The 17,901-nt window shown below is 57.7% G+C and overlaps 1 protein-coding gene across 3 annotated transcripts; it reads left to right on the plus strand.

Moving 5' to 3' along the window:
* Nucleotides 1-786: 786 nt before the first annotated feature.
* On the plus strand, nt 787-17,494 carry CCDC61 (coiled-coil domain containing 61). 3 transcript variants are annotated; one of them, XM_067556819.1, is made up of 14 exons: nt 787-879; nt 4,416-4,659; nt 4,978-5,060; nt 5,431-5,594; nt 6,403-6,555; nt 7,080-7,296; nt 8,324-8,406; nt 10,869-11,104; nt 11,716-11,794; nt 12,287-12,411; nt 12,709-12,787; nt 13,470-13,536; nt 14,421-14,493; nt 15,185-17,494. In XM_067556819.1, exons 2-14 carry the CDS (start codon nt 4,512-4,514, stop codon nt 15,280-15,282), a joined length of 1,605 nt encoding a protein of 534 aa, XP_067412920.1. In that variant the 5' UTR covers nt 787-879; nt 4,416-4,511; the 3' UTR covers nt 15,283-17,494. The 3 variants fall into 3 exon arrangements, with proteins under 3 accessions (XP_067412920.1, XP_067412922.1, XP_067412921.1); XM_067556821.1 differs by lacking the exon at nt 6,403-6,555; XM_067556820.1 differs by lacking the exons at nt 14,421-14,493; nt 15,185-17,494 and adding an exon at nt 13,862-14,053.
* Nucleotides 17,495-17,901: the final 407 nt, after the last annotated feature.

Genomic DNA, 17,901 nt, shown 5'->3' on the forward strand with positions numbered 1-17,901 from the left:
CAGAGGAGAACAGGGCTGGTCACAGCGCTCCCAGAGCGCCTGTTTCAGGCTGGCTGCAGACTTAGGCATCCATGACCCATTGTGAAGATGTCCTTGTAACCAGGAAGGCGAGAGGCTTGTTACTAATGAAAGCTCAGCCCTCTTAGCACACACTAGGCCCATGCTGGGGAAAAAGTGCTGCCTGGCTTAGCTGACTCTGTGCTTCCCTGGGAATGGGAACTCCCACCCCGGAACCCCTTCTCCTTGGGGTTTGCTAGCTGGGGAGGGGTGGTGGCGCCATATTTTACCCTGTGCCCAGGCTGATACTCTGATCCTGCCTTGCTTCCCCGCCTAGGGAGCCCGGGGATTAGAGAGAGGAGCCACCCCACGCGTAGCTCGAACTGACAATGCCGCGCACCGCGCGTCCGCCTAGAGCTACAGGGGCCACCCTGGGCGCAATGCGCCGAGCAGCCACTAGAGGGAGCCTGGGTCGCGCTCGCTCTACGGCTTCTCGCTCCCGTCACCCCCACCCCCCCCTCGACCAGGCGGAGCTACATGATGACTGACGGCGCAAGACAGCCAATGGATGGGCTGATCTGCATGAAAAAGGCGGGTTCTGAGTGGACGGAAGTGTGATGGGGATTGACAGCCAGTGGGGACCCAATGGCAACTCCGCTGAAGGCGGGGGGGCGGGAAGGCCCGGCGGTGGATGGACGGCCGCGGAAAACCAATGGCTGAACTCGGTTGGTCTGAGGAGGCGGGCCTTGCTTATGAGCGGCTCCTTACGGGTGACAGGCAGAGTCTTGGAGCCAATGGTCCGCCGGTGGCGGTTGATCGGCAGCCAATGGGAGCGGAGCGCTTAGAGGCGGTGGCGGTTGGGCTGAGCCGGTAGCCGACGCGGTGAGTGACCCGCCCGTGACCCTTCCCGAGGGGCTCCCCATCCCCGAGTCTGCGCCCGCCCCGGTACCCCCCGGGGACCCTGTGACCCCCCCCGCCCGTGACCCGGCATCGCTGCCTGCAGCAGTGTCCTTCCTGCGCTGCCCGGGCAGGGGCTCCCAGGCCCCGCTTTCATGTAGTCCTGCCCACGGGGCTGCCCCCCGCTGCTCCCCTCCCCCCCGGGGCTGCCCCCCGCGTGCCAGCACCCCCGCCACGTGACTGGGGCTTGGGGCAGCCGGGGGGCGGGGTCGGCCACCTGCCACCGCTGGGACTTCTCCTGGGAGCGCGGCTCCCCGAGAGCTCAGCCCGCGTCAGTCTCGCCACTCGGGGGCCGGCAGCCGAGCTACGCCGAGCTGAGCGGACCCGGCGCGGGCAGCGGGTGCAGGGCGCGCCGCACAGCGAGGCTGTAGGTGCTGCACGGCGGCACCGATCCCGCGCACTGATCCCCGCATTCAGCGCCGAGCTCCGGGGCTGGGCTGGTTACTCGTGAGCAGCCACTCCCGCTCCAGCCTGCCGCGGCCGGGTTCATCTCCTCCAGGGCTGAGCCCCGCTGTTCCTGCATAGCTTACCGGGGACAGGCCTCGTGACTCCGGCTGACTGCTGGTCACACCCTGGTTACACCTTCACCTTCCCGGTTATGGCCACGGAGAAATGAGGTCTTGCTTCTCGCCAAGTTGCTTATGCCCAGTCAGGCCTCCAGCCCTGTAGGCCAGGATGGTGCTGTGTGTGTCTAACGTGGGGGATCTCCTCTGTGGGGTGGGAGTTGGGCGGTAGCCTTGTAGCAGCAGCTCTGCCCTTTCCATGGTGGCATTTGACTTCCTCTCCCCCTAGTGGTGGGGCAGCAGCAGCCTGGCTTGCCGCTGCTGCACAAGTAAGTCCTGCACCGGGTGTTCAGGGTCGGAGCAGCCATCATGGCTACAGCTTTGGCACGTATGTGGCCAGCCAGTTCTCAGCTGTGAGAAGCTGCAAGCAGCTTCCTCCAAGGATTGCCCTCCTGGGAGCACAGGCAGCGAGGGGTTGGGAACCCTGGCCCTTGCTGTACTGGGAAATGGGAGGGTGGATCCTGGTATGGAAAAAGTTGAGGACCTCTGGTTAGTCCTGTCAGTGCTGCTGCTCCCCCAAGTGGACAGCTGCCCCAGCAACCACCCAACCACTCCCTCTGCCTACCTAGAGCATTGCGCCCCTGTGGCTTGTATCCGTGCAACTGCACCAGGCTGTGTTGCAGTGGTGTGTTGTGGCCGCAGTAGGAGAACCTGCAGGACCAGTGCTGGGAGCTGTGGCACAGACAGTCAGACCACATAGTTAGAAAAACACCTGAGCCCCATCTGTGCTACAGTGCTCGACACTGGTGGGGTGACCCCATCAGGGAATTCTGCTCCCCAGTGTGTATGCACACGTTGTCTCTGCACCTGCTCAGAGGCTTGGCCTGTGCTTCCTCCTAGTAAACAGAATTGTAGATTTTTGTTATGGCCAGAAGGGACCATTCTGATCATCCAGTGTGAATGCCTGCAGAGCCCTGGCCAGAGCATCACATCCCCAATAATCTCTGCATCAAGCCCACCCCTTCTGTGTGAGCTACAGCAGATCTTTCAAGAAGATCCCCACTCTTGATTAAAAGACCCCAAGTGATGGAAATCTCACCTGTCCCTGGGTCAGTTGACCTGGAGACTAGTTAACCTACTTTTTAAAAAATTGTGCCTTATTTCTAGCTTGAATTTGTCCAGTTTTGGCTTCCGCCACTGGTTCTTGCTCTGCCTTTATCTACTGGATTAAAGAGCTACCTACTCTTAGAGATCTCCCGTTGGAGGTGCCGACTGCCAGAATCAAGTCACCACTTAATCTTGAGTTAAATAGATCGAGTTTCCTTTGGGCTTGTCTGCACTTGAAAAATTTACCGAAAGAGCAATTCTGAAGTAGTGACTTTGGTGTAAATCCCCACGTGGATGCTCGTATTCTGGAATAAGAGAGGATTAAGCTAAATTGGAAAAAGGCTCTTGTATTCTGGAATAAAAGTGTCCATGGGGAGACGTATGTTGTACTAATTACACCAGAACAGCTATTTTGGTGCATTTCCCTGTGTAAAGAATCCATTAGTTAGTCTCTTGCGATGAGGCAGGTTCCCCAGATTTGGAATCAGTCCAGCAGCCCTCTTCTGAACCCTCTCCAATTTGTGTACATCCTTTTGGTCTCACTCAAACTATAGCCAGAGGGGACATAGACTCAAACTTTAAGGTCAGAAGAGACCATTATGATCATGTAGTCTGACCTCCTGCACAACGCAGGCCACAGAGCCTCACCCACCCCCTCCTGTAACAGACCCCAACCTATGATTGAGTTACAAAGTCCTCAGGTTATGCTTTAAAGATTTCAAGATACAGCGAATCCACCAGCAAGTGACGTACCCCATGCTTCAGAGGAAGGCAAAAAAACCCCAGGGGCTCTGCCAATCTGCCCTTGGGGAAAATTCCTTCCTGACCCCAAATATGGCGATCAGCTAAACCCTGAGCATGTGGGCAAGACTCACCAGCCAGACACCCAGCGAGAATTCTCTGTAGTAATTCAGAACCCACCTATCTTAACATCCTGTCACAGGCCATTGGGCATATTTACCGCTAATAGTCAAAGATCAGTTAATTGCCAAATTAGGCTGTCCCATCATACCATCCCCTCCATAAACTTATCAAACTCAGTCTTGAAGCTGGCTAGGTTTTTGCCCCCACTGCTCCCCTTGGACATCACCTCTCTACACCTTGCTTTTCCTCTGCTTATGTCTGCCTTGTTACTGAGTAGGCTCCGCATACCCACTGACAGGACAATCCAGGGCTTGTGTGTGTGATCTGAACAGCCCGGGTCAATGTGGAAAGGCCTCTGGAGCTGAAGGGCTGGAGTTCCCCAGCAGGGGTGCTGTGTCATGGGTGGCTGGAGCAAGTCCTGAACTAACAGAGGAGGTAGACAGGCACACTTCTGCAGCACGCCCTGAAATCTGTTCAGTTCCCACGGTCTAGAGGAGCTGGCTGTGTGGTGCTGTATGGGACTCTGCTGCTCATTCCCGTCCTGTTCCCTCACTCAATCACTGCGATTTCAGCCCCCTCCAGCTCTGACAATGTCCCACAGCCCTAACCTGCAGTCTCCTGGGCTCTCTCCACACACAGCCTTCTCAAGGCCCCTCAGTCCTGACCGCAGCCCCCCTGCTATCCCAGCCCTGGGCTTCCCCGACAGCTCTGCGGGAGCCCTTCAGTCCCAACCCACAGCCCCTGCTATCTGAGCCTGGGCACCTCCCTGTTCTGCTGACCTGACCTCAGGCCTGACCTGCAGCCACCTATGCCCCAAGCCCTGAGCTCCACACACAGCTTTCCTGTGCCCTATCTTAACCCATATTTCCTCCCACTGTCCCAGCCCTGTGCTCCCTAGATGTACAGCTTTGACAATGTTTCTCAGTCTTGACTCTGCCTTGGGCTTTGTTTCCTTGCTCTGCTGATGCTTCTCATTCCCACCCACAGCCCCGGGCTCCTGAGTGTCAATCCCAGTGCCTGTGAACGCCCTCTCCTGCTGCAAGGTTGCCTGGGGACGCAGGGCCAGAGTGCTGAGGGCTCGCCATGGCCAAGCTGCAGGGGCTTCAGGCTGACTACATCTTCCGCGGCACAGAGCATGTTGTGAGGATGACCGTGAATGAGAACGTGCTGGAGGTGGAGGTGGAGGACCGGCTCACCACAGATCAGTGGAGAGGAGAATTCGATGCCACCTGTGAGCATCCTGCCAACCCCCTTACATGGGTCACCTCCCCTGTGAGGGCTGTATCAGCTAAGGGAGGGAGCAGCAGGGTCTGGTGGTTAGCTGGAGATTGGGAGTCCAGGACTCCTGGGTTCTGTCCTCAGATATGGGAGGGGAGTGGGGTCTAGTGGGTAGAGCAGAGGAGAGACTAGGACTTCTGGGTTTCCTTCCAGTTCCCAGCAGAAGTACAGGCCGGTGATAAGCTCAGGGGGCTGGGAGTCCCAGACTCTTGGGGGGAGCTGAGCCTGACCTTGCCTGACAAGGGTCTCTCCCTGTTTTGTTTGCTCCCAGTCATTGAAGATTTAACTCACAAGACGGGGAACTTCAAGCAGTTTGGGATCTTCTGCAGCATGCTGGAGTCTGCCCTGAGCCAGGTGAGGCTGCACTGCTCACAGCTAACAGGGCATCGCTCACATGCGCCTGGCCCAAGAGCAAAGGGGCATCTGGGCTGCCTTGGGCCTCACTGGGCAGATTGCCAGGAGCCCAGGGTCCCTCCTGTTCTGTGGAAAAATGGAGCTGGTTGTAACAACACTTGCCTCTTAAGGGCCCACAGGTGCCTTCCTGTGGTGCTCCAGCAAGCTGGACTGCTGTCACTCGTGTTAGTGCAGAATGGCATGCTGGGAGCTGTAGTCTTTAGGGGCATCCCCGTGGCCAGCCACACACTCTCACCTCCTCCCTCGTTGTGGAGAGCAGCGTGAAGGGCTGAGCTGGCGTCTCCCTCTGAGTCAGCGCGTCTCCCCCCAGAGCAGCGAGTCGGTAACCTTGGACCTCCTCACCTACACTGACCTGGAGGCGCTGAGGAGCCGGAAGATTGGGGTGGGCCCGAGGCACGCGCCTTCTGCCTCCAAGTCCTCGCTGCTGAGCTCCAAGCGCTACCTCATCCTCATCTACTCCGTCGAGTTCGACAGGTAAGGGCAGCTCGGAGCTGGGGTGGGCTAGGAAGGTAGCAGCTTGGGGGTCGTGGTGGATAATGAGCTGAAGGCATCTCCCAGTGCAGTGCCATGGCCAAAAGGGCAAATGCGATCCTGGGATGCATCAACGGGAATCTCAAGTAGGAGCAGCGAGGTTATTTTCCCTCTGGATTTCGGACTGGTGCAACCGTTGCTTGGATCCTGTGTCCAGTTCTGGTGCCCACAACTCAAGAAGCATGTTAATAAAATTGGAGACAGGTCAGAGAAGAGCCACCAGAATGATTGGCTTAGAAAACCTGCCTTATAGTGAGAGACTCCAGGAGCTCAGTCGGTTTAGCCTAACAAAGAGAAGGTGAAGGGGTGACTTGATTCCAGTCTGTCAGTTCCTACCTGGGAACAAGCATTTGCTCATGACTCTTCAATGTAGCAGACACAAGATCTAATGGCTGGAAGCTGAAATTAGACAAATTTAAGCTGGAAATAAGGCTCAAATTGTTAACAATAATTAGCCATTGGAACAATTTAGCAAGGGTCATGGTGGATTCTCCATCACTGGCAATTTTAAATCACCATTGGATGTTTTTCAACAAGATTTGCTCTAGCTCAAACAGAAATTAATTCAGGACACTTCTCTGGCTGGGTTATCCTGGAGGTCAGACTAGATCACAATGGTCCCTGCTGGCTTTATAAGCTATTAACCTAACTGGAGGGGAGGGCAGATATGGGGGGATGTGTAGCCATGTGGCTGTAGCAACCTCAGGGCCTGTGCTGATCCCAGCTGCCTCTGCCTCTCGCTTTTCTGTAGGATCCACTATCCCCTCCCGCTGCCCTACGTGGGCAAGCCAGACCCCGTAGTACTGCAGAAGGTCATCAGGGAGCTGAAGGAGGAGCTGGCTGTGCTGAAGGCCAGACCAGGCAGGGATTTCCGGGACACGGAGATCCGCCGGCTGCGGGACGAGTGAGTGAGGGAGGGGCTGCGTGACGGAAACCTTGGCATTAAGCTGATTCCTCCCCCTGGGCTGCCTCAAACATCTGGACTGTGTGGGATGCAGTCAGCTGTCCCAGCCGGTACATTGTGCAAATGGGAATACCAGCTTCATGCTTCGCACTGATGCTGAGGGAGGAGTGAGGTCTGGGTATTATTACAGGGGGTCTGGAAGTCAGGACTCCTGGGTTCTCTTCCAGGTTCTGCCACTGACTCACTGGGTGATCTTGAGTAAACCACTTCTCTGTGACTCAGTTTTCCCCTCTGTAAAACAGGTTTATCCTCCCATCTCAGGGGGTCTAAGTATGAATTAATGTTTGTCCAGTGCTCTGAGGTCCTCTGCCATAAGGGGATTCTCTATACAATAAGCGCCATGTGTCACAGCACTTCCGACTGGCAGTGCTGATCCCCTGCGCCCCGTCTCTGTCCTGCCTCTCTGCGCTGTGAGCTGCTGTGACCCCCCCAACCCTTGCCTCTGCATGTGTCTGCCTCCCCAGGCTGGGCCGGGTGCTGGAGGAGAAGCAGGAAATGGAGTCGGCCCTGCTTGGGCTGCAGGAGGAGGTGAAGCTCTGCAGCAAGAGCAGTGCTGGAAAGGAGGTGAAGATCCTGAAGAAGATTGTGCAGAGCCTGGAGGAGGAGCTGCTGAAGGAGCGAACCAAGCACCAGCGAGCGGCCAGCAAGCGTCTGCAGGAGAACCGGCAGCTGGCTGATGAGGTGGGGTAATGGACCCTCCCATCCCCCGACTAGCCCCTGGCACCACTGTACCCCCCCTCATCAGGGGATGGGGCAACTGAATCCCCCAGGGGGGGACCCTACCCAGCAGGTGGTGATATAACAGCCTCTCCACATGCACCTGGTGGGGCATGGTACTGGTGCAATAGCCCCTTTTCATTTCCTCCTATCCCCCCCAGTCTGTGTAATGTTGCCCCCCAAGGACAAGAAGCTAGGACTCTGGATTTCTCAGCTGTGGAGCTAGATCATCTTAAAGACAGATTCAGATTAAATCTGAAGGAGAGAAAAACCTTGGTGGAAGCAGCAGGGGAGGAGGGGTAGGGTCTAGTGGTTAGAGCAGGGGGCTGGGAGCTAGGGCTCCTGGGTTCTGTATCTGACTCTGCCACTGACTCATTGCGTGACTTTAGGCAAGTTGCCACTCCTGTCTGTGCCTCAGTTTCACCATTTGTGCAATGGGGATAATTGCCACTTCAGGGGCTGGTGGGGCTGTGAGGCTGAATTCTTAGAGCTGATTTTAAAAAGGTGAATCATGTCAACTGTTGCCATTTTTTTATTTGAGTTTTGAAATCTTAGTATGAGCAGCTTTGACAGCTGTGTAAATGGAGTGAAGGCTGAAAAATGCAGCGAGACCCTAGGCTGGAAGGTGCTAGAGAAGGGCCAATACCATAATTTCTAGGTAATAATTATTAACGTGAGGTTTTGCATAGCACCGTCCACTCAAAGATTCTAAAGCACTCGACTTGCTATACAGAGCTCACTTTCCCACCGCTGGAATGCAGCCACCTCTGGGCTGGAACATGACAGCTGTTTAACATAACACCATGGCACCGCAGTTCAGGACAGGAAGTGAAGGGGAATGCTGTTGGCAATCATGCAGCCCTGCCCAGATTCTGCTGTCTGGCAAGGCTGCGAGACTGCCTCCTGGGCTGAGGTGAGGGGGTGTTTCCTGGGCCCATTTCCAAGCCTCTCCAGCAGCTGAAGGAACGAGCTTTCTTCCTCTTCCTTGCAGCTGGCGGAGGTGAAAGCATCAGAGCGGAGCCTCCGGGTCCGAGTGAAGAATCTGACCAATGAGCTGGCCTTATACAAGAAAGGGTGAGTGGCACCAGCTGCTCTAGGCTGGATCAATGCCCGGTGCAGGGCAAGTTTCCTGCTCAGCACACCCACTGCCTCTTCCGAAGCTCGTGTGGCCCTGGCTGCAGCTGGGTTGAAGCAGCCGCTTTTCATTCTCCCATCTAAGGATCCCAGTCCCCCTGCTGGTACTCGAGCCAAGGATTTGCCCGTTGGCCTTTAAATACTGGTCCCCTGGTATTAGCAGATAGCCGATGCTTCAGAGTTCAACACCCCATAATGCATCTGGCCAGTTGTGCGATGCCAGAAGATTCCTTCCCGCACCCTGCAGGGATTGTAGTATGTCGTGAGCATGAGATCTCCTGCTAGGGGACAGGGTAAGGAGGATGGGGGACATCAGGCCTTAACCACGCCTGTCTTGAAGGGTCAGTGGAGCTTCCACAGGGCAGAGCCAGTCCTGAGGGCTGCATCTTTTTGATGTAGGTCCCAACTTATGAGCTGGGGGACTGTATCCTGGAATGCAATGACTCTGAAAAGCATCAAGGGGTTGTGGTGGGAGCCAGCTAAGCATGAGCATGGGGCTAAGCAGCGAGCATGACCTGTGGGGGATATTGAGTAGGAGTGGGGTGTCACTGCTATGTCTATATTCAGCATTAATGAGCCCATCACTGGGGCCAGTTCTGGTGTCCGCACTTCCAAAAGGATTCTACAAAATCGGACGTGATTCAGAAAGAGCTACAAGGGCTGGAAACCCTGCCTATGAGCATGAGCCTGAAAATGCTAGATCTGTTTAGTTCAGTAGTCCCCACACTTTTTAGGTCATGCCTTTCTCTGTCCTCCCTCCCCACCACCTGGAGCTGGGAGCGGAGCCAGGGCTAGGAACGGGGCTGCAGCGGCTAGGGGTGCCGGGGACTGAGCGGGGAGCAGCGGCGGGGGGCCGAGCCTGGAACCATGGCCGGGGCCGGAGCAGGAGCCACGGCTGGGGGTGTGGCTGGAGCAGAGCTCAGGACAGAGCAGGGCGGGGTGGCGCTCCCTCCATGCCCCCATGGGAGCTGTCCCAAGCCCTGTTGTGCCCCCCCCCCAAATGTCTAGGGGGGCATGCCCCACAGTTTGGGGACCTCCAGTTTAGTTTATCTCAGAGAAGGTTCAGAGGTGACGCAATCCTGGTTTGTCAGCACCTCCCTGGGCAGTGCCCAGAACTGTGAGTTGTTGTGATACCCCTCTCAGCTCAGCAAGTGGGAGTTTTGCTGCTGCTAATCTGTGTTAGCTCTCTGCCTCACCAGCGTGTCTGCCCTGCCAGCAAACTCACCCATGCTCTGCCAGTCCAAACCGCCCTAGCAGCTAATCGTGACCCCCACCCTTCCCAAGTTCCTCAGACCCGTCTCTCTGCAGCGCCCCATTCCTTCTTACTGTAACACTCACAAACCTCTCCAGGTTCGCTGCTACTTTAAAGACCCGTGCACAGCTGCTTATTACCGTACTGGGTTACCAAACCCTCTATTTCAGTCCAGGCTCTGAGCTGGTTTATGGGACAAGTAAAACAGGTTTATTAACACAAGAACACAGGTTTAAGTGATACTAAGGCAAAGGTGTAAAGACAGAAATGGTTACAAACAAACAGAAGAATACGCTTTGATGAAAGCAACTAGTGTTCTTTGTTCAAAGACGTTTTCTCACCCGTCTTCCTTCCAGCGTGCTCGGTGTCTTCGTCCCCTCAGGCGAAGGGTAACGTAGAGCCTAGCAACGCTTGGAAGTGTGTTCTAGGAGAAGTGAGCCCAGATAAAGTTTCTCTGCTGGATGTAGGTGTCAGGCTGTCTTCTTCCCTGCTTGTTAGCGCAGTAGCGTTGTTTATCTTCTATGTAAATGCACCTTCATGGTCTCTGCCTGGCCACTAGGCTGGTCAGACAAGCAAATACATGTTCCTTTGTCTAGGGCAGACTTGGCTTATGCATTGCTTGCCGAGTACATTTTAGGACCATAATTCTAGCATGTATTGATAACCCTTTGCACACACCCACCCCATAGTGATTTTCAGGACCAGCGTGATACCAGTTTGTACAGGATACCTTTCACAACACCCTGGTCTATGCAGTGAGTTTGTCAGGCCTGGAAAGAGCTGCCGGCATGGAGCAGTGAACCACCCAGGGGCCTGTGAGGCACAGGGGGAGGTTTCTGAGACTGGAGGCTCCTCAATCCAGCAGACGAGCTCAATGGCTGGAGCTGAAGCAAGACAGATGCCAATGTTTGACAGGGAGGGGCATTAGCCATTGGAACGACTGACCCCGCGATGGGGGTAGGGAGTGCTCCATCGCTTGGAGTCATTCACTGAGGATGGACAGCTCCACTCTAGCTCCACCATCAGATCTGGGCTGGATTCAGGGATGACTGGGGATTTTCCGTGATGTAAGAGGCCAGATTGGATGACCCAAATGGGCCCTTCTGGCCTTCACATCTAGAATTCTGACTGTTCCCTCCTGTTTGTGCAGGCGCTTGACCCCCACCGGCCCGTCCCCTCAGAACCGATCAGCATCCTCCCGCAACTTCAGTCACGTGGCCCCAGGCCGGAGCAGCACTGTGGCTGCAGCCCGAGAGGAGCGGCGCTCCACCTCCGAGGAGCGCTCCAACTCCCGGGAGCGTGGCGGGGCCTGGCCGGTGAACCGGCCACGCTCCACGTCCAGAGAGGGCCAGACCCGCCTCTCTCGCCAGTCACCATCACCCACAGGTGAGGGAGTGGGAGAGGAGCCATCAGGCGGGTCTCCTACCCAGATCACAGGACATGGGGACCTAGGTTGGCCTTGAGCGCTCTGGGAATCCTCCCTCACCCCTGCAGTTGAATCCTGAGCAGTCTGGAGGGGCAGGGAAGGGTCTACACAGCCCTTCACCTTCAAGTGGCTGGTTCAGAGTTAGTTCTCATGGTGCTGACCAGGGTGCTGGGCCTTGGTCCCATGTGAGATGAGTTTGGGGAGCCTGGGGTCTCAGCCCAGTTCCTAGCCAGCCCAGGTGGGGTCCACGTCAGGCAGCCTCTGATCAGCAGCTTCAGCCGAGAATAGAGCAGGGGACCAAACTCCCCGCTTGCCCTGTCAAGGAGGCGACTGTGTTAGGAAGGGATGGGGGAGTTGGTCCTGCTGTTCCCTGTGCTGTACCTGTTCTGGGAATGGAAACCATCCATCCCTAGGGCTCTTGTTCAGTCACCCCTGCACTGCGAGGTGATCAGTTCAGCAGCACCCCGCCCTTGACACGCCACCCCCCTCTTGGATCCCAGGCGTGGCAGCAGTAGCCCTCCCACCCATCTCAGATCCCAGGTGACCCCACTGCTCGTCTCCCCTTTCCCAGGCACCCGGCCGCCGCGCTTCGACCCCACAGCCTTTGTGAAGGCCAAAGAGCGGAAGCAGAAGGAGGCTGAACTGAAAAAGTAAGTATCCCCCCCACCCCAACAGATCAGGGCATCCCTGGGGCGGTGGATGTGTTCGGTGCAACGTGTTCCCACCTCCAGCTGCTGCGTTGGGTGGCCACTGTGCTGTCTGGAAGTGCCAGTGGGGACCAGCACCTCCCCCCAGAAACTGAGCCCTTCCCCCATGCTTAGGGAATGCAGGGCATGCCAACCTCCCTGCTGGCATGCGAGGGTTAATCAGGGTGCATTGACAGGGCTGCAGTAACAGGAACGCCAGGTGGCATCTGAGTCTTGGAGCCCCAGGGCCCATTTAAGGATGCAGACTCATTTCTCCAGAGCAGAGACATTGGTCTCGGAGTCCCTCCAGTCCCCCTGTGGTGTCCCTTCCTTCCTGCCACGAGCCATGTGGCTATTGTGCCACACCCCAGAGGTGGCTACATTTGAGGATGGGCCAAGGAAGCTTCAGGTCGTGAGATGCTGGTTGTTGTGCATAACCCTCTTTCTTGCGTGCAGCCAGCGACGGATCCGGCGGGGCGCAGGTGATGCGCCGCCCGGCAGCTGGGGCCGCTCCCACTCCAGGGGTCTGGCAGCCTTCACTGGAGACAGCTTGGGGAGGAGCCGCGGACGCAGCTCGTCTGGTATGTTCTGGGGCCGGGGTCGCCCAAGGCGGATTACTGCACTGGGCTCGCCACCCCCTGGGAGCCCCATGGCCACCTGCCCCTTTCTCCAGCTCTCTGGGGCCCAGCTGATCAAGGCTGGAGCAGGTGTTGAGAGCATCTTGGGCCCAGTGGGGGCTTCACCCTGAGGTGCATTGCAGGCAGCTGAAGCTCCGTGCTGTGGTTTGTGTGTGGGAGGGTTTGGGGGGCAGGGATGGTGGCTCTTGGAAGCTCCCCCCACAGGACTGAGCCCCCCGTTACCGTCTCTCACTCCCCCAGTGGAGAGCTTCCGCAGCCGGCGCTCTTCAGCAAGCTCGGGCAGCGAGGCGGACGATTACTCCGAGCCCATACCCCGAAGGTAATGAAATCACAATCCGTTTCTGGGACCGGGAGAGTGGGGGCTGGGAGTCAGGACTCTCCTAGGTTCTATCCCCAGCTCAGGGAGAGGAGTAGGGACTAGTGGTTAGAGCGGGGGCTGGGAGCCGGCACTCCTGGATTCCAGCCCAGTTCTGCCACTTCCTTGCTTTGGCAAGTCATTTTGACCCCGTTTTCAGAAGCGATTTCTGCTTTCGGGCCTGATGATTGGAGGGTCGAGCCCTGCGGCTCCCACTGCCTCCTGCTGGAGCACAGGCCTCTCAGCCCTTAGGCACGCCATACCCAGGGGCTCAGGCTGGGCACCTGCAGCTGGAGGCCTCTCTTGGAGGGTGGGTCTCCCTCTGTGTGCCAAGCCCTCCTGCGGGTGAGGGGTGGCTGAAGAGCTGCGGGGACTCCTGGGGTGGCAGAGACTCGAGAGTGACTCGTGGGGGCATGGGAGCTGGCTAACGGCTTCTCTGAGACGAGCTCCTGTGCGTTAGCCTAAAACCCAAATCCCGGAGCTCCCCTGGTGAGGCCTGGTGCCACCCAGGGAGATGTCTGAGGGGCACGACTCCCCTCGGGGGTGCGTGCCCAGCCTCCCCAGCCAGCCACGGGAGCAGGGATCAGAGCCGGCGGCTGCCCAGAGCGCTGCCCGTCACTGCTGCCGTGTTTCCTTTCTCCGGCAGGGGAAGGCGGCGAGCGGCCAGAGGCAGGAAGCCCTTGAGTTCTTCATCCTGGAATGGCCCCAGTGGGGTAAGTGGGTGGGAGGTTAACCGGGGATCGGAGAGGGGCTGTACTGCCGCTGGGGGGCACTGGCCGCTCTGTGCTGTCCTAGCCATGCTGCATCCCACATGCCCTCCAGGCAGCAGGCATCCTGCTCTGTATCCCTTTGTGAATCAGACAAAGGTGGGTGCCCCCAGGGTTGGTGTGGCCTGTTCGCCATGGGGGCAGAGCCCATCCTGTAGCCCATGAGTCTTTCCCCACTGAGCTGAGGACACGATTCCTCTCACAGCTCCGTGGTGTGCTCCAGCCAGAGCAGAGCGACACTGAGACAGGGGGTTCCCTTTCTCTCCTGCAGGAATCAGCTCAGTCGCCACTGGTTGGGAGAGGCTGGAGTTGTGGGGGGCGCTGAGGTGTTCTATCTCGCCAGGTGCCAGAAGATAGCGCCTCTGAGCCATCAGTGCTAAATAACCTGGAGTAGGTCAGAGAGCACGGGACGAGTCAGATGCTTTCTGGGAAATGGAGACCGAGGGGGAGGAGCAGTGATGAGGAAAAGATCTAGTGGTTAGAGCAGGAGTTGTTTGTCCTGACTTCTGGGGTCTGTCCCCAGCTCTGGGAAGGGAGTGGGGTCTAGAGGTTAGAGCAGGGGCTGGGAGCCAGGACTCCTGGGGTCTGTTCCCAGCTCTGCCACTGAGGTGCTGTAGTCCAGAGTCCATGTGTCACATTTTCCCTGCATCCTGTGAATAAATGTGTAGTCCGGGAACAGGGCTCTCTCCTAGTCAGGTTGGTTTTGTCTTGGATGGCCCTGGTAATTCCTGGCTGAAGTGTGGTGCTGGCTGGGAGTGGGAGCAGGATGCAGGGGACCCAGCTAGGAAGCCCAGAGGAGATGATCCTGTAGCTTTCTCCTCTCCCTGCAGGTTCCTCGAGCTGATGCTGGCCGCAGGAAACGCCTCGTCAGCACCCCCACCGCGAGCAAGCGAGCAGATAAAGGTGAGGAGGCTGAAGCTCAGCAGGGGCACTCTCCCCTCACTTTCAGTGCTGGTCCCAATGCGGTGCTAGGGGCACTGTGGGGCAGGGTGTGGGCTCAGCAGGAGGCGCTCTCCTCTCCCTATCAGCACTGATCCCAGTGCCCCATTGTGGCACTAGTGGGTGCTGTGCTGCTAGCTGTTCTGTCCTCTGGATGCCCCATGTCACTCAGTTTGTTCCCACCCTGGTTACTGAGGCCCTTGTCCCTTTTTCCATGAATAAGGCTCCTAACCGCACTATGCTGCCAAATTCCATTTGCCTTGTAGCTTCAACTGGAGAAGTTACTTTCACTCCCGGTGCCGATATAAATAGCTGCCACACTCAACCCCAGAGGTGGCTGCATTTCAGCAGCCTGCAGATCCTCCTGGAGCTGCCCAGGGTTCTCTATAGACTGTGTGCAGGGACTGAAGGCACCACATTCCTCCTCTTCCTCCCAAATCTGTCCTCCCTCAGAATCCTCAGCACATTCCCATCCATACCCAGGCCTGGCAGCTCCCCTCCCCCTGGTCACAAGCCCTGAGCCCCTGATACTGCTCATGGAGATGGAGAGGTTCTCTGCTGAGCAGCTCCCCACGCCTGTGGCTGTGGCGCTTGCAGTCCCAGCTGGCCCAGTGATAACAGGGCCCTGCCAACGAATGCTTGTCTCCTCTGACAGAGAACCTGTACGATGAGCCGTCGGCCGACCTATCCGAGATCGATGCCCGGCTGCAGGCCCTGCAGGAGTACATGAACAACCTGGACACCAGAACGTAGCCAGGGGAGTCTGGGAGGGGGAGGGCGGGCATGTGGCCCAGGCTTGGAGCCCTCCCTGCCGCTCCCATGAGGCCGAGCGCCATCCCTGCAGCCACAGGGACGAGGAGAGAGCTGCTCATGGGGGCCTGTTCTGTCCCTAACAGCCTGTTTAACCCTGGCCCTGCTGTCTCTGGGCAAGGACAGGGCTCTGCACCATGCTGGGCAATGGATTAGCAAGGTGGATATTTGGGGGAGGGGGCCCAGGATTTTAGTTCCTCCATAGGCTTGTTCCCATCCGAAATCCCCCACCCCCAGGGGCTGGACAGCCAGCAGGTGGTAGGAGCAAAGGATCATGGGACATTTCCTCCTGGGAGCGACTCCCTTAGCATTGGTGGCGGCTGGGGGGCACCTACCCCCCTAGGGCTTGAGGATCTCTGACCCTTGGGGAAGGGGGAGGCCACTGCAGAGTGGAGGGGTCCCAGGGAGATCTCTGAACTCAACAGGCTGGGTGGGGCCCTCTCCAGCCCTGCCCCCATCTCTCTCTCCTGGTTAGCTCAGATTTAGCTGCTGCCTTAGCAGGAGCTCCGGGGTTGAAGGAGAAAGAGGCAGGGGGCAGTGGAGGAGTTTTACCCCCTGGGCTGGCCTTTGCTTCTCAATGTGGACAGCGCGGATCTGGCATGAGAGGATCCTCTGGGCCCCCGGGACTCGCCCTCAGGTGGCTGACACCACTGGGCAGATCCCAGCCCTTTGCAGCTGCAGCCTCGCCCCTGGCTGCAGAAATGCTGCTGAATTACAGTTACTTGCCCTCGGAGCCTGACCACCCACCACGCGCGGCTTCCCGCTGTTTGAACCTCACAACAGAGCCCTCCGGCGGCTGTAATCCTGCCCTCAGTGGAGGGCAAGGGGGCAGCCTCTGCACACAGGCCAAGCCAGCCCCAGACGGGGGCGGCACTTCCCCAGAAGATGTAGCATGGTCTGATCTTGCCAAGTTCTCTCCCTGCACCAGCTGCTCCAGGCTAACCCTGTCCCACCAGGGCAGCCGAGGAGGTAGGACGCCCTGCGGCTGGTTTGCCTGCCCAGGCGTGCCGGCAGCCCTGTGCTCGATTCCCCTGCTCTGAGCACCCCGGAGAGGCATGGCAGGGAAATGCATCAGCCTCCGGCTACTTCAGCTCAAGGCTGAGCCGTCGTGCCTGGAGGCAGCGAGACACATGAGCTGGTTTTCAGTCTCTGGCCGTTCCAGCCGCTTGAACCACTTTTAATGTTTGTGTGTGAAATCTCCCATGTCTTAGCGTTCCCCCTCACCTGGTTTCCATGGCAACGCATGGACTTCGGAGGACATTTGGACATTGGTCCATCAGCTGCTCTAAGCCCCTGCCTCCTTGATGGGCCTGGAGGAGCCTCTCAAACCAGCTCAGCACTGGGCATTCGGCAGTTGGTGCTAAAAGCCCCATGCCCAGAGTCTGTCTCAGCAGCCCTGTCTGCTCTGGGATCAGTTCACTCCAAGGTGAAGCCAGTAGCTGCACCGCAGTTAATCCGGCAGAGCTGGCCCCTGCGCAGTGTCCGGTTCCTCTCAGCACCCCCGTGGACAGCAGGTGTTTGTGTTGTGATCGTGTGTGCGTTCTTCCCCCCCTGCGACGTTTTCTGCTGTGTTGTGTGATGATCCCTCCTGTAAATAAACCTTTCTACTGTCCTGCCGCCGTCTGCTGATCCCTTCCTCAGTGTCTGCTCTGCCGTGCAGCATCAGAGGTAGAACTTGGCTCATGCCACCAAAGCCCCGTCCCTTGAGCCAAAGGAGAATTGCCATCAGCCGGGAGCAGTATAGGCACTGGGACACACAGCAGGCTAGGTCTCATTCCACCTAAGTGTCTAGAGAGAATGTGAGGGATAGTGAAAGTTAAAGGCCCTTGAGCCCAAAACAAAATGAGCTTCCAACCGGTGCCCTCCAGCTTATCTCAGCCAGTCCTGGGGGAATGTAGGTCAGACCCCAGAGCTGTGGTTTTTGTGATAGGAATGCAGGCTTTGAACCACTATCCGCTAGCTTGGCTCCATGTTACTGGGCTTGAGGTCTGGGAAACCTGCCTCCTCACAAGAGACCAAAGAAGCTCAATTGCTTTAGTTCAGCGGTTCTCAACCTTTTTTTACACAGTACCACTCAGGTCAGGTACACTCAGGTCAAGTACCGCTTCACCTGACTGTGCCTGGCCCGAGTAGGACTCGGTAAAATAGCGGGGTTGCATGGAGGGATCGATGCCCTCCGCCGAAGCCCTGCCGCTGTTTCATGGTTTCCGGCGGCAGAGAGGATGGCACTTTCGGCGGTAAGGGAGGAGTGGGGGGCGGCGGCGCGGTTTCTCTGCGGCGGCAAATGGCGGGGAATCGGCGGCACGTGGGTTTCGCAGCGGGTGGGGTCAATTTGGCGGCAGAGAGCTTTTTCGGCGGCAGCTGGGGGAAAGATTCGGCGTCGGCAAGGTTTCTCGCCGGTCGAAGGGGGGGGTTCGGCGGTGGCGGGCTTTCTCGCCGGTCGAAGGGGGGGGTTCGGCGGTGGCGGGCTTTCTCGGTGGCGGCAAGGGGGGGAATTCGGCGGCGGCAGGGTTTATTGGCAGCGGTGAGGGGGGGGATTCGGCGGCGGAATCGGCGGCGAGT

The sequence above is a fragment of the Emydura macquarii genome, unplaced genomic scaffold (assembly GCF_026122565.2).
Source record: "Emydura macquarii macquarii isolate MOO-44397 ecotype Brisbane River unplaced genomic scaffold, CSIRO-AGI_Emac_v2 contig_1790, whole genome shotgun sequence".
NCBI lineage: Eukaryota > Metazoa > Chordata > Testudines > Chelidae > Emydura > Emydura macquarii.